This window comes from Entamoeba histolytica, genomic scaffold (assembly GCF_000208925.1).
Source record: "Entamoeba histolytica HM-1:IMSS scf_1104750518813 genomic scaffold, whole genome shotgun sequence".
Taxonomy (NCBI): domain Eukaryota; phylum Evosea; order Mastigamoebida; family Endamoebidae; genus Entamoeba; species Entamoeba histolytica.
The window spans coordinates 1-13,330 of NW_001915041.1; the positions used below are offsets into that span (position 1 = coordinate 1).

Consider the following 13,330-nt stretch of genomic DNA (forward strand, 5'->3'; position numbering starts at 1 on the left):
TAATTGGCAAATCGTTATAATATTAAAATGAATGATTAAAAAACAAATTAAATGAACAATTGATTATTATTTAAATTAAGAAAAAGATATTTGGTGTTAATTTAAAATAACATAATCAACAAAATAAAAATAAAGAATTGTTGTTTTAGTTGGGTATGAGTAAATTATATTATTTACAAATATTGGTGTACATAACATTTCTTAAAACTTAACAATTTTTAATTAATTAAATTTATGTCTTTATTCTAAAATAGTTTGAAAACTCAATTTTCTTCACTCTTCACTTAGTTTTTATAGTTTGATCACACAATAACCTCAATGTATTTTCATTCTTGTATATAAATTTATTCAACTTGTATGTACTATCGAATAGTTTTTTATTGTTTTTATTTTTGTAGATAACACTATCAAAGAACATTTACACTAACCAAAGAAAGAGTTTTTATATTATTTTTTGATAAAGTTACACAAAAATATCAATGAAATATTGTTATATTAAAAATGAATTTAATTATGATTATCACTCAATTTCTATTGTATCGAATCAACAATTCTGTTTCATTTACCAGACAGTGAATTTATCTTTATTCAATTTATTATGATAAAACATACAATGAAAAGTCAATGATCCGTTCAAGAAATTTCTAAAAATTTATAATAACACAATGCAATAAATGTGAACTAAATACAAACAGTAATAGGAAATATATAGTAAATTAATTCAAAACACATTATTAATTTTTGTAATAATTTTTTTGAAAATAATAATTATTATAGAGATAAGTATTAACTTTTTGTATTACTTTTTGTGTTTTCTTTCAAAAACATATCTTTTAAAACCAATTATGTTTGTTTATATAATATGATAAATTTAAAATATGATGGTCAAATATTAATAAAAATATCATTTATTAATTTATTGGATATTATCCATAACATATATCATTAAAATGAGTAATTTATTTAGTTTATTTATTATTTAGATTTTATTCATTTTTTTATGAATAAATAACTCTTCTTTTTAATTCTCTTATTATCATTTCTTTCTTCTTTCCATTTCTTTCTTCTTTTTATCTTCTTCTTGAATTTTTATTTTAATACTAATAAATTTCATCTTTCTTTTTTTCTTATCTTATGAATGAATATTTCATTATCATTAATTATTATGTCTAATTTCATTTATTATTAATATCTTCTTTCATTGGATATTATTCATTCATAATACCTTACTTCATTCTTTGTCCTATCAATTAATATATTTCTTATTCAAATAAAACATCATAATCAGATATTATTTGATAGTTCATTATTTGATATTGTATTAATGTTTGTCTAGTGTTTCTGATATTAATTCTTCATTTCTCATTAATGTTCTTTTAATAAAATAGAACAATAAAAATATTGTAAATATTCTCTTTGTCTTTACTCAAATATAGTTGTTTTACTCAATAATAACACCTTTTAATGATAAAAACTATCTAATAACGTTATTATTTGCACTGATATAGTCTTAAAATATTTACTGATAGTGATATGATTAGAATATTTGAAAAGATAATGCAATAACCTTTGAACCAAACAAGAAAATTATTACCTCCATTTTTCAAATAATATTCAAAATTGTTTAAAGAAAACAAATGATACAACCAACTTCTATAATTTAAATGATTTGGTAGTAAATTTGATATAAAAATAAAATGTTGGTGCCTTTACGGGAATAGTTTTCAAGAGAAGATGAGTTCCAAAAAAAAAAAAAAATCAAAACCATTTCGTTATTGTATAAAAAGGATCTTCAAGTTAGAGCATTGTAAGAATATAACTATGTCTTCAAGGTTGTCTGTCTTCTATATTGTTGGAATGATGCTTTTTTCATTCATTGTTCTTATAAATATTGTTTATATGCTTGCTAATCAATCAAATGAAAGCATTAGATTAAATAAAGAAATAATAGTAAAGTCAAAAAGTAAATCAAATTATAAAGACAAACTGTTAGACTTAACTCATTTTAATTATGATGGAGAATGTGGAAAACCATTTAAATATAAACCCAACAATAAAAGAGATTTATTGATTTATGGAGGATATTTTCCTGATAAACAACAATGGCTAAAACAACGAGAAGTTATAATGAACACTCTTTCCTTAAATCAAAACGGAATTCCAAATGCTACAAAAATATTATTGTTATGTGGAGAAGCACCAGAAGCTAATTTTACTTCATTAATGAATTCAAAAGGGGTTGAAGTTATTCCAGTGAAAAGTGACTTATTATACAATGGGGCAGTTCTTAGATACGTTGTAATACAAAAATATCTTGAAGAAAACAAAGAAAAATATGACAGAGTATTTGTTGCAGACTTAAGAGATGTATTTTTCTTTGCTGATGGATTTGCTACATTTTCAGATAGTCAATTATTTTTAAGTTACGAATGTACTCGAAATAACCGTGGTGATCTTCGATGTTTCACTTTGGATATACGTATTAATAAAAAATGGATGAGAGATAGTGTTAGTAAAGAGGTTTCAGAGTTATATGCAGCCAATAAAACAAGAATTATTAATTCTGGAACAATTTTTGGTGGAACTGAAAAGGTTCTTCGGTTACTTCAAATTTATACTGCTCAATTTGATTATCAAAGAGTTCATATATGGGGATATGATCAATCCCTACTAAATCATATGTACTTTGCTGGATATTTCAATTCATTAAATGTTACCATGGCTACTTGTGACCAAATGTTTTGTTTTGATATGAGAAATGGTTGTTATTATAATAAACAAGAAAAATCCTTATTTGTACGAGGAACTAAATGTTCACCAATTATTAGACATAAAATTGTTTCCAAGAAACCTTATTTTTATCTGTACTGAAAATTGAATTTAATATAAAAACATTATTTTATTACAAAATTCTTTACCTGTTATTGTTTTCTTTGTTATTCTCCATTTTTTAAACTCATATCTATTTCTTGTTCCTAGTTTCATTCTCATAATAAGTTAGTGTATCTTCACAACATTAACTACCAATGAATAAAATTAACAATATTCTACTATAAATCATGGATTTTGTTCTTGTTGTTTTTTCCTTTTTATACTAACTTAAGTTTTTTGTTATTTGTTCTACTCAAAAAAATTCTTAGATTTTTTTTGGTATAATTAATTTAATAATTCAATAAACTATTAAATAGAGTTGATAAACAAAATTCACAAATTAAATGTTATTCTATATTCCTTTTATAATTCTTACTTTTAAATAAATTAGTGATATTAGTTAAGATGTAGAAATCTGCTTAAAGAAATGATTAGAAAAAACAAGAAACAAACAAATTATATTCTCTATTTTATTTCCTTTTATAGAAGAAGAACAAGTTAGATTCATTAAATATTCTACTCAAAAATAAACATTAATGAATATAATTAACAAATATAAAATCTTAACATTGACACATATGCAAATTAGAACCAACATTAGTTAATTAAGCGTTAATAGAATTTTTATCTATTCTTCCTAGCTCAGGGGAGACTAATCCCATCCCTTCGCTTATTAAAAAAGAGTAATCTTTTTGTTTAACCTATTCTTTAAGTTTTTTGTAGGAATATGAGAAAATCACTTCTTTGCTTTATTTTTTCCTATTAATGTCTTCTCATCCTTCTTCACTTATTCCTTCTTTTTAATCCTTTTGTTTATTTTCTGTCTTAATTTTAAACATTTTCTTTTTCCTTTTTTCTTTATTTTATGAATGAGAGAAGAGACTATTTCATTCCCATTATATTATTATGTTTAATTTTCTTTTAGTCTTACCCACAATTCAGTAGATTCTTATATTACACCATGTAATATTCTACCATAATATCTTGCTACACCCTTTGCAGTTTTACTTAATACATTTCTAATTCAAATACACCGTCATAACCAGAAAATAACTGGAAGTGTCGATGCTTAAATTGTATTAATATTTATGTGGTGTTTCAGACATGCCATCTTTAATCTTATAATATTAATATAATAATAAATAAATTCAATTAAAATAACAAAAATCCAATGATAATAGCGAGACAAATGAAGACACTTGAAGTATTATCAAGATTATTATGTTCATGTTGATCATCATTTTTATTATTTGAACTATCATCAGTTTTATTTTCTGATTTAGTACTTGTTGTGTTTGTATTATTATTTGGCTTTTCTTCTGGAGTTATTGGTGTTTTTGGGTCATGATTATTTTTTGTATCATCTGGCTTTTGAGTTTTATCGTTACTCTTTCCATCTTGTCCTCCTGTTGGAGGTTGTGTATCTGGTTTATTTTCTTTTTCATCTTTTCCATTAGTTGTTGTTCCAGCATTTCCATCTTTTCCTTGTCCACCAGTTTGTGTATCTTTTCCATCGTTTTGATTTGCTGGTGGTTTTTGCCCATTTGGACCTACACTCTCTCCTTCATTTTCTTTTCCACTCTCATTTGATGTACTTTCTCCTCCTTTTCCTGAAGGTTGTCCACTTGTTCCTTCTTCTTTTCCGCTGGTTGATTGTCCATCTTTTCCGCTGGTTGTTGTACTATCCTTCCCATCATTTGATTTTGGTTCTTCTTTAGTTTTTTCATCTGCATTTTGACCTTGCCCATTCTTTTCTGATCCATTCTTACCTGACTCTGTATTTCCACCATTTGTTGATTTAGTTGCCTCTGGTTTTTTATTTACTGTGGTAGTTCCTTCTTGTGTTTCTGTAGGGGGTTCTCCTGTTTGTGTTGCGTCGTTCTTCTCTTTTCCACTTGTTGTTTCTTGTCCACTCACTCCAGTTCCTGTTGCACTAGTTCCATCTAAACTATTCTTTCCAACTCCTTCTTGACTTTGTTCGTTGTGTCCTTTCCCTTCTCCATTTAATGTACTTGTAGTTCCTTCATTAACTTTTTGTTGTTCTTTTGTTCCAGACTCACTTGTTTGCGTCGTACTTTGTTCAGATTTTGTTGGTGATGTTATAGTTGTACTTGGTGATTGACTATTTGATTGTGTTTTTTGAGATGTTTCTGATTCATGACTCTTCTTACTACTTTCTTCTCCACCTGATACTTCTGCAGACTGTGACTCTTTATGTACAGTTTCACTCTTTAAATGTATATTATATAAATTAAACATTCGTTTAGTATTAGTATAATAAAAATAATTTTCAGCATTTTCAATATCTTCACTGGTAACAGTACCATGCTTTAAATTCTTACTAGTTGCTGAAATAATATTTTTATTAATTCTAAAAACTTCTTCTTTACCTGGTTCTTCTTCTTTATCACAATTACTATCAATATAGTATTTAATATAATATTTATTGTTGTTATCTATTTCTTTATTATATATTTTCAAAGCTCTTCCTTTTCTATACTCAATGCACTTTGACTTATCAAGACTAATAATATTTCTATTAATTTTTGAAACTAAAACTATATTCTGATATTTATTTACATCTTTAACTCCTTGATCAACACGTACAATATTATCGGTTGCAGTAGTAAATACAACAAATAATATAAATGTAATCATTGAATATTTTGTATTTTAGTTCTTCTTTTTAAACATATTCTATGTTTTATATTCATTTCATTATTTTAGTTTGAATTGACATTGATATTCATTTCATTTCATCTATTTTATTTTTGTTATAACTACCTTATCTCAGCATATTATTAACAAAAAAAGAAAAATCTGGAAATTCTTTATTGCTTTATTCTATTATCTTTATTATGACTTGTAATTCAATAAAGAATAAATAAAACACAATGAAATCCTAAATTAAATTTATTCTATATTTATTATTCCGTGATAGATAAAAAACAAATATGATAATAAAATGCAGCATATGTTTCTTCAAGTCCAACAATAATAATATTGTAACTTGTTATAGATTGATATCAACACTCTATTCATAGTACAAGTCATTCTTATTGTAAAAATATATTTAAATATTTATGCTTTAATTCACTTTTTATTAATAACTTTATTACATATTCATATTAATTTGTTTTTAGAATATTCATATCATTATATTTCAGTTTTAATTCTATTTATTGATTGAAATGATTATACCTTATTTTCTATACAAGAATTTATTTATTATTTTATTCTTTATCATTTACTATAACTAACAAATGAAAATATCATTAAAATAAAATATCCATTATATCATTGATTGTTTAATCATTTTATTTTAATTCTTTATGATAACATGGATCAATTGATTTTATATAAAATATTATTATATGACAATATCATTCAGTATAAACACCTCATTATATATAGACCAATATTTATTACGAATAAAATATAATTTTATCATCATGTTATAAATAATATAATTAATAGTTGTGTATTTATATTAAGCATTTTATTTATTTCTTTATTGTCATTCTATCAAAAACACATAGTTTAATAAAACTATTATTCATAGAAACTGTTTATTAATGGTTATTCATAATACTTTTCTACTAATATTTAATGATTATATTTTCATTAATTGTATGTTAAATATATCACTATTAACAAATATATTTATTTTTAATAAAAACAATACCTATAATAAAACAAAATAACCAATTTTTATTTTTCTATTTCACGATTATAAACATCAAGAATAATTGAATAATATAATTTTCACTGAAGATTTAGTTTAATAAAAATTCAAGAATAGAACAATAGCTAAAATTCAATCAAACAACATTTCATTTATTAACAGTATGAAATAAAAATCTTGATAAGTTGAGTGTGAATTAAAATAAAACAATTTAAATTACATTATATTATATTTATAATATGTTTTATTTATTATTTGAATAAACAACTTCTCTTTTTGTTTTTTAATAACAATAAATATCAACATTCATTTTATTCACAACTGTTCGAATTATTTTGAAACATACGATTCATTATTATCAACAATTTCATTTGTCTTTAATTATTTCTTCATAAACTCAAATTCACTTCAAATTCAAAAATAATTCCAATATAAAAATAGAATAAATAACAAAGACAAATAAACAAGAGAGAATGAATTAAAATTAGAAAAACAGACAATAGCGAAAAACAAAAAGTATAGGTTATTCTGCAATGAAAGTCATTAAGTTGTTAATTATTAAAATTTTCTTGTTATTTGTAACTTTCATGAAAAATGTATTTCTAGATACTCTACTTCATTGACTGTCACCGTATTTATTCCATTAGTCATTTGAACCATTTAATATTTTTACACAATTTCTTTATCATTGTATTTTCATGTTGTTTGAATAATTTGACTTTTCTTCATCACTGATTTTTATTAGCTTTTGTATTTAGTATAGAAATGGTTATTATTTATGTATTTACTTGTTGGACTAATATAATTTAGAATAGACATTTTCATTGTTAATGAATTAAGTAATTATGTTCTATTATCTCTTCGTTTGAATATTCATCTACTCAAATTCAGTTAGGCTGTTAGTTTTACAGACTAAGAAAAGAAGAAGAATAAAACAAAAATAATAAATTAGTGGTGAAGATGAAGAAGATAAAGGTTAGATATTTTAAATGAAGAGCGAGAACAGATTGGATGGTTTTCATCAATATAAAACGAAGTCTGGACGTTAGACAGTGAGCATTCATTTGTGCCATTCGAACAAAACACCATATTAAGACCATTCTTTCCTGTTATCTTGATCCAGTTATCATCATCAACAAAACTGATTGTTGCATCAACACCAAATTTCTGATTTAGAAGTAATACTTTTAAGTCAGCATCTTCACCTTTCACCCATAAGACATAATTGTCAAAACCAAGTGGCACTTCTGCACTAATTTCATCTTGAATATAAACACCAAAAACTTCACCAGTTTCCTCTTTCCACAAGATACAAATATTATTTCTTTCAACCAATTCTGTTAAGAATGTTTCTTTGTCAACAAAACAATTAAAGTCTTTAATCTCCTCACAGTATTGAGTCCCAGTCAGTCTCATGATTGCCTTTTTGATATCTTTTGAGATGATTGAGTTTGTTTGTTCTTCACAAGGAGAGACTTGATTAGTAGTATTTCTTAAAGAATGAACTACTTGTAAAACTAGATTCAAGTCAATGGATTTTTTAATTTCATTAACTTCAGCTTGTTTAAGTGCTTCATCAATAATAGATTCTTTACCTTCAAATAACCCTTTTTTCTTTTCAACTAAGATGTTTTTGAGTTGTGTTCCTTTAATGAGCATACAATATTGGAATAATTCATCATTCTCAAGTTCATCTAAGTATGTTATTACATTGTTATGGTTCATTGCAGCTTTCTTTAATTCTTGAAGATGAGACTGTGAAATATGAAAATACTCTGTCAATATCATAGTTTCAATTTCACGATTAACCCGACAAAGATACAACTCTGCTGATAGTCTATTACTCACTCTAATACTGTCAAAGTACAGTAATAGTGTTGTATGGTTTTGCATTATTGATGTTTACTTCTTCAAGAATTTAGAAAAGTTTTCAGGGTTTTTGTGTTAAATTTCAATTTTGAAATATATAACAATGTTTGAAATAGAATATTTATTTATTGATGAATTATTGATTTAAACTTGAGAAAGAAGGATTATTTAAAATAAATCATTACTAACTAAAAGAAAGTAAAAATGATTAATTCTAAGGAAATGTCATTAGGATTAGTTTAATCAGTTAAATTACTTTGGTATATTCAATGCTTTCATTGTTATGATAATTGAAATAGGAGAGTTATTAAATAAAGAATAAGAAGATTGATTGAACAAACAAGTAGTATTTTAGTTAAAGATTAAATGGATTATTTTGGAAAGGTACTTTATATCTTCTATTAATTAACTTATTTAGAGGAACAACGTTCATACTATTCTTAGCACTCGATCGAAGATAACTTGACAATTGGTTCATTTTCTCTTTTGCAATAGAACGCCCAAGGTTAGTTAATGTTTGTTTTGCTGCATTATAGTCATATTGGTCATCTTCCAAATCAAATAACTCTTCATCAAATAAGTCAAAAACATCATCATCAAATAAATCATCATCAAATAAATCAAAAACATCATCATCAAATAAATCATCATCAACCATTTCCATTAAAGCTAAATCATTGAATCCAAAAGAGGAAAATATGAATAAGAAAGTAAAGAATAAAATGAACATTAAATTATAATTTCTAGTGTTTTTATTTTTTATATTATTTTTAAGTTTTGATTTACCAAGACTAACAAAAAAAAAAATTCAAAATATTCAAAACGAGTAGTTGTTAAATATTAAATAAAGAAAATTAAAAGAATAGCTAACACTATAAAGAGTGTTGAAGAAGAATCATCAAAATCATTTGAAGGAGGAACACAACTTTTTCTTTGTTGTTTTCTTGTTTTGATATTAAATAATTCATAATAAGAATTATCAGAATTACTAATACTAAATTGAGTTGCATTAGTAGAATTAACAGTAATAATAATATCATCTACCATTTCATGATAATTATTAAATGAAACTTTTGAATTACAAATATTTGTTGCAAAAACTTTTTGTGACATTTGAGTAAGTCTATATGCTGCATTAGGATGTGGATGTCCATATGTATTATTAAATCCACAAGATATAATAGAAACTACTGGTTGAGTTATAGAAAGATAGTCCCAACTATTTGAATGTTTACTTCCATGATGATTTGCACGAAGAACATCTACAGAACCAACAACATCTTTTACTTCAACTTCAATATTATTAATTGTTGTTCCATAACTATAATAATATCCACCATCTAAATCACCACTTGTTGCATATATAAAATTACCATATTTAATTCTTAATCCAATAGAATAATCATTTTCACTTGGCATCATTGGTTGATTATAATAATTTGCTTCAACAGGAGATCCATCCCATCTTATTGCACCATATCCATTACTAGTAAAAATTTCAACTTCACTGTCATTATCTGGAGGATTAATTTGAGTAGTAGAACAAATATCAGCAATTTCTTTAATCTTAGATACTTTTGTTTGGTCTTTAATACTGTCTGCATAACATACCCATTCAATAGAATATTTCTCAAACTCTCCTGCTGCATAAAATTCATATGTTTCATTATTACATTTCTTTCTATTTTCTCCTGTATAATTTCCAACATTTCTTTCAATAAATTTCCCAGCAGTAAAATTACCAACTTCAAATAAATGCCATAATCCAGATATTCCATAATACCCAAAATGATCTAAATGAATATGTGTTAAAACAACTACATCAATATACTTTTTTCCAAGAATTTCTTCAATTTTTTGTTCTAGTCGAATGGCATTTGTTGGATTTGGATCATTTCTTTGTTCTCCAAGATCAACAAGTATAGAATATCCTGATGGATAAACAATAAGTTGAGAATCAGCTTGTCCAACATTAAATACATAAACTTTGAATTGAGCATAACTACTTACACATAAAAAAAAGAGAATAAGACTTGTTTTCATAAAGTCAATTTACAATTCATTCAGTTCTTTAAAAATTTCTTCTTTTTCTTTAACTTCCATATTTTTCTTCCTTCTTCTTTTTTTTTTGTTTAAGTTTTTCTTTTAAAATTTTTCGTATTTTATATTTAGCTATACTTTAATTTTAAGAAGATTTATTTCATAACTTCAATAATTAACTTTTTGATTCAACTTTTTCTCATATGATTGATTCTACTCAACTCCTTTTATTCTTTTATAATCAAATTTTTATTACTTTTCTATTAAATAATTCAAGGATTGTATTTAAATCATTTATAACGTTGTGTAATATAGATTCAAAACAAAAATAGATTAATGGATTGTAAAACAACATAACTCATTTATATTACACAGAATAGTGAATGATCCATTGGCTTAAAAACACTAAGAGCATTTTGTTTTAATTCTTTCGTTATTTGATATTTAAGCCTCCCAAAAAAAACGATTTTTCACATCATTTGGAGACCTGCCATCAAGAAATGTTGCAATTTGAGTCCATCTATTTCCAAATTCTTTTCTTCTTGTTAATATTTCATTATCTTCTTCACTGGTCCATGGTCTATGTCTTATATTATTGAATTTATTAATAAAATGTTCTCTACATTGTTTTCTATTTCTTCCAGGAATCATAATAGCTATTTTGTCCCAACTATTCTTACTTCCATATTTTGCAATTCCTTCAAGTAACAATTTGTCTTCTTATTTTGTCCACACTTTAACAACTTTTTTATTTTTCTTGTCTAGTTCAGGAGAGTCTGAACCTCTCAAACTTGATGCACATATTTCCATATTCAACACATTTGCTTTTTCTTAGTTAATGATTTAAATAGGTGAAAATTCCAATCAACACAACTTATAGTGTTTTGTTTTTTGGTTGTTTTAAAAATATTCCACATTTATTTTAGTAGCAACGTTCGTTGCGTTGTTTTCATGAGTTTATTTGAAATTTTTGTTCTTCTCATCATTATTTTTGTTCTAACAATCCTTGCAGACTGAAGTAACTTCTCCTAAGATTATTAAACTCTTTTTCTAAAAATATAATTATTTTTGGATAACAAACAAGATTAGGTTATTCGTTTGTCTTTATTTACATGTTTATTGTTTAAAAAATAATTTAGGTACATTAACTGGATGATTCAAGAAAAGAACACAAAATGGGATTATAACCCATAAATTATTAAAAATGAGATTTATAGATATTATATTTATTATTTTTTTATTCTATTTCTAATTCATTATCTTAGTTCTATATTAAGAATAATTGATGATGAAAAAAACAATTTTTCTCGAATAATTAATAACAAAACGACTCTTTTAACTACCATCCACACAACAAATCATGTTGCTTCCAAAAATCCCTTTTCCCGAAATCATTTTATTGAAATAACTGAGAAATGAATATCCTACAAAATTAATTAAACTCTTTTTATTTCTTCATTTACACTTATAACCTTATTATTTACTATGTATATTTCTTGATTCTAATGATCAAACAAAACTTACTTTGAATCAACTCCATAATATTATGATGTCTTTTTCTCTTGTATTTGAACTTCTCTTACTTAATTTCTCATTATTTCTCTTTGATTTTATTTATATCTATTTTTGTATTATCAAAGAAAGTTCAATGATTATATATTGATATAACTACTTTTTTAATGAATAAGATGAAATGTCTTTTGTACTTTTATTATTTATAACATATATCAAACAACAAGAGTATAAGAATAACCATTTTCAATACTTCTAATGTAATTTTATTGTAGTTAAATGTGTTACCTCTAACTCATTTTTGTTATAATAATATTCATTATTAGTTAATGTATATAATTATAATAAAAATGTTAGTATCTATGAAAAAATTTATTATACACTTATAATGAAATAGTGAAAATAAACAGAGAATAATTCTAGTTTAATCCAATTTGTAAGAATCTTCACACCAATTTAAATTAAAACTAACTGTTACTTGTAAATAAAACTCAACATAATGTCTCTGAATCAATATTGTAAACATTCTTTTATTGTTGGTTATTGGTTGTTGAGAAAAAATTAAATATAAAACCGAAATTATCTAAATAAAAACAAAATATATAAATTAGATATTGAATAAATGCCTAATTAATTTTAATAATTATTTATTCATTTATGAATCACAATATAACAATGAAAGAAAGAATAATAGGAAATTATATTATTACCATTGTAAGCTGTCAATAAAACATTAAATAAACAATACCATAAATTAGAGAGTGAATGTCATAAAAATTAATGTTTATAAATAGACTTGATGAAGATAATACAATAAGAATTAAAAAGTGATAGATGTGTAATACTCTTAAAGAATCTCAAACAAAAGAATAAATATATTCATACTTAAAATAAAAAAAAAGAACAAAACAAATAATAATAACATATTCTTAATTGAAGAAATTTTGTTTATGATATTTAATATTTTCATTTCAACTAGAATAGATTTATTATACATCAATCCATTTCAAAAATACTTTGTTTTAATAGGAATTGAATTGAACATTACATTTTATAGAATAAATTTGATATTCTCTTATATTCAATAGATATTGTTTAAAAACACAATTTTTGTTTTAGTATTTTCTTTAAACACAAGAATATAAATAAGTTCAAACAAATACTATCCAATTGGTTGTTTAGATAAAATGAATTGTCTAGTTCTTTAATAGATTCTCATATAATAATAACTCTACTCATGAAATTCTTTATATTATTTAATGACGTTTTGATGAACTATTTATTTATTGTGTATTATAATGCATTAGTAGTGATACTAGAATTATAACAAAAATGTATGTGATGAGAATAGTG

At 24.0% G+C, this 13,330-nt stretch overlaps 6 protein-coding genes across 6 annotated transcripts, besides 1 other annotated feature; 1 reads left to right on the plus strand and 5 right to left on the minus strand.

Moving 5' to 3' along the window:
• Window positions 1–1,790: 1,790 nt before the first annotated feature.
• On the plus strand, window positions 1,791–2,871 carry EHI_166360 (uncharacterized protein; the record flags this gene model as incomplete). Its single annotated transcript, XM_647182.2, has 1 exon — window positions 1,791–2,871. The coding sequence occupies exon 1, from the start codon at window positions 1,822–1,824 to the stop codon at window positions 2,869–2,871; it is 1,050 nt and encodes a 349-aa protein (XP_652274.1). The 5' UTR covers window positions 1,791–1,821.
• Window positions 2,872–3,464: 593 nt separating this feature from the next.
• Window positions 3,465–3,986: a repeat region.
• Window positions 3,987–4,023: 37 nt separating this feature from the next.
• Window positions 4,024–5,529, minus strand: EHI_166370 (uncharacterized protein; the record flags this gene model as incomplete). The annotated part of the gene is made up of 1 exon (XM_647183.1): window positions 4,024–5,529. One exon carries the CDS (start codon window positions 5,527–5,529, stop codon window positions 4,024–4,026), a length of 1,506 nt encoding a protein of 501 aa, XP_652275.1.
• A 1,975-nt stretch (window positions 5,530–7,504) lies between these two features.
• EHI_166380 (uncharacterized protein) lies at window positions 7,505–8,449 on the minus strand (the record flags this gene model as incomplete). Its single annotated transcript, XM_647172.1, has 1 exon — window positions 7,505–8,449. One exon carries the CDS (start codon window positions 8,447–8,449, stop codon window positions 7,505–7,507), a length of 945 nt encoding a protein of 314 aa, XP_652264.1.
• A 101-nt stretch (window positions 8,450–8,550) lies between these two features.
• On the minus strand, window positions 8,551–9,155 carry EHI_166390 (uncharacterized protein; the record flags this gene model as incomplete). Its single annotated transcript, XM_647173.2, has 1 exon — window positions 8,551–9,155. The coding sequence occupies one exon, from the start codon at window positions 9,153–9,155 to the stop codon at window positions 8,781–8,783; it is 375 nt and encodes a 124-aa protein (XP_652265.2). The 3' UTR covers window positions 8,551–8,780.
• Window positions 9,156–9,265: 110 nt separating this feature from the next.
• Window positions 9,266–10,468, minus strand: EHI_166400 (competence protein ComEC, putative; the record flags this gene model as incomplete). The annotated part of the gene is made up of 1 exon (XM_647174.2): window positions 9,266–10,468. The coding sequence occupies one exon, from the start codon at window positions 10,466–10,468 to the stop codon at window positions 9,266–9,268; it is 1,203 nt and encodes a 400-aa protein (XP_652266.2).
• Window positions 10,469–10,909: 441 nt separating this feature from the next.
• Window positions 10,910–11,275, minus strand: EHI_166410 (myb-like DNA-binding domain containing protein; the record flags this gene model as incomplete). Its single annotated transcript, XM_001913915.1, has 2 exons — window positions 10,910–11,181; window positions 11,257–11,275. The coding sequence occupies 2 exons, from the start codon at window positions 11,273–11,275 to the stop codon at window positions 10,910–10,912; spliced, it is 291 nt and encodes a 96-aa protein (XP_001913950.1).
• Between the last annotated feature and the right edge of the window lie 2,055 nt (window positions 11,276–13,330).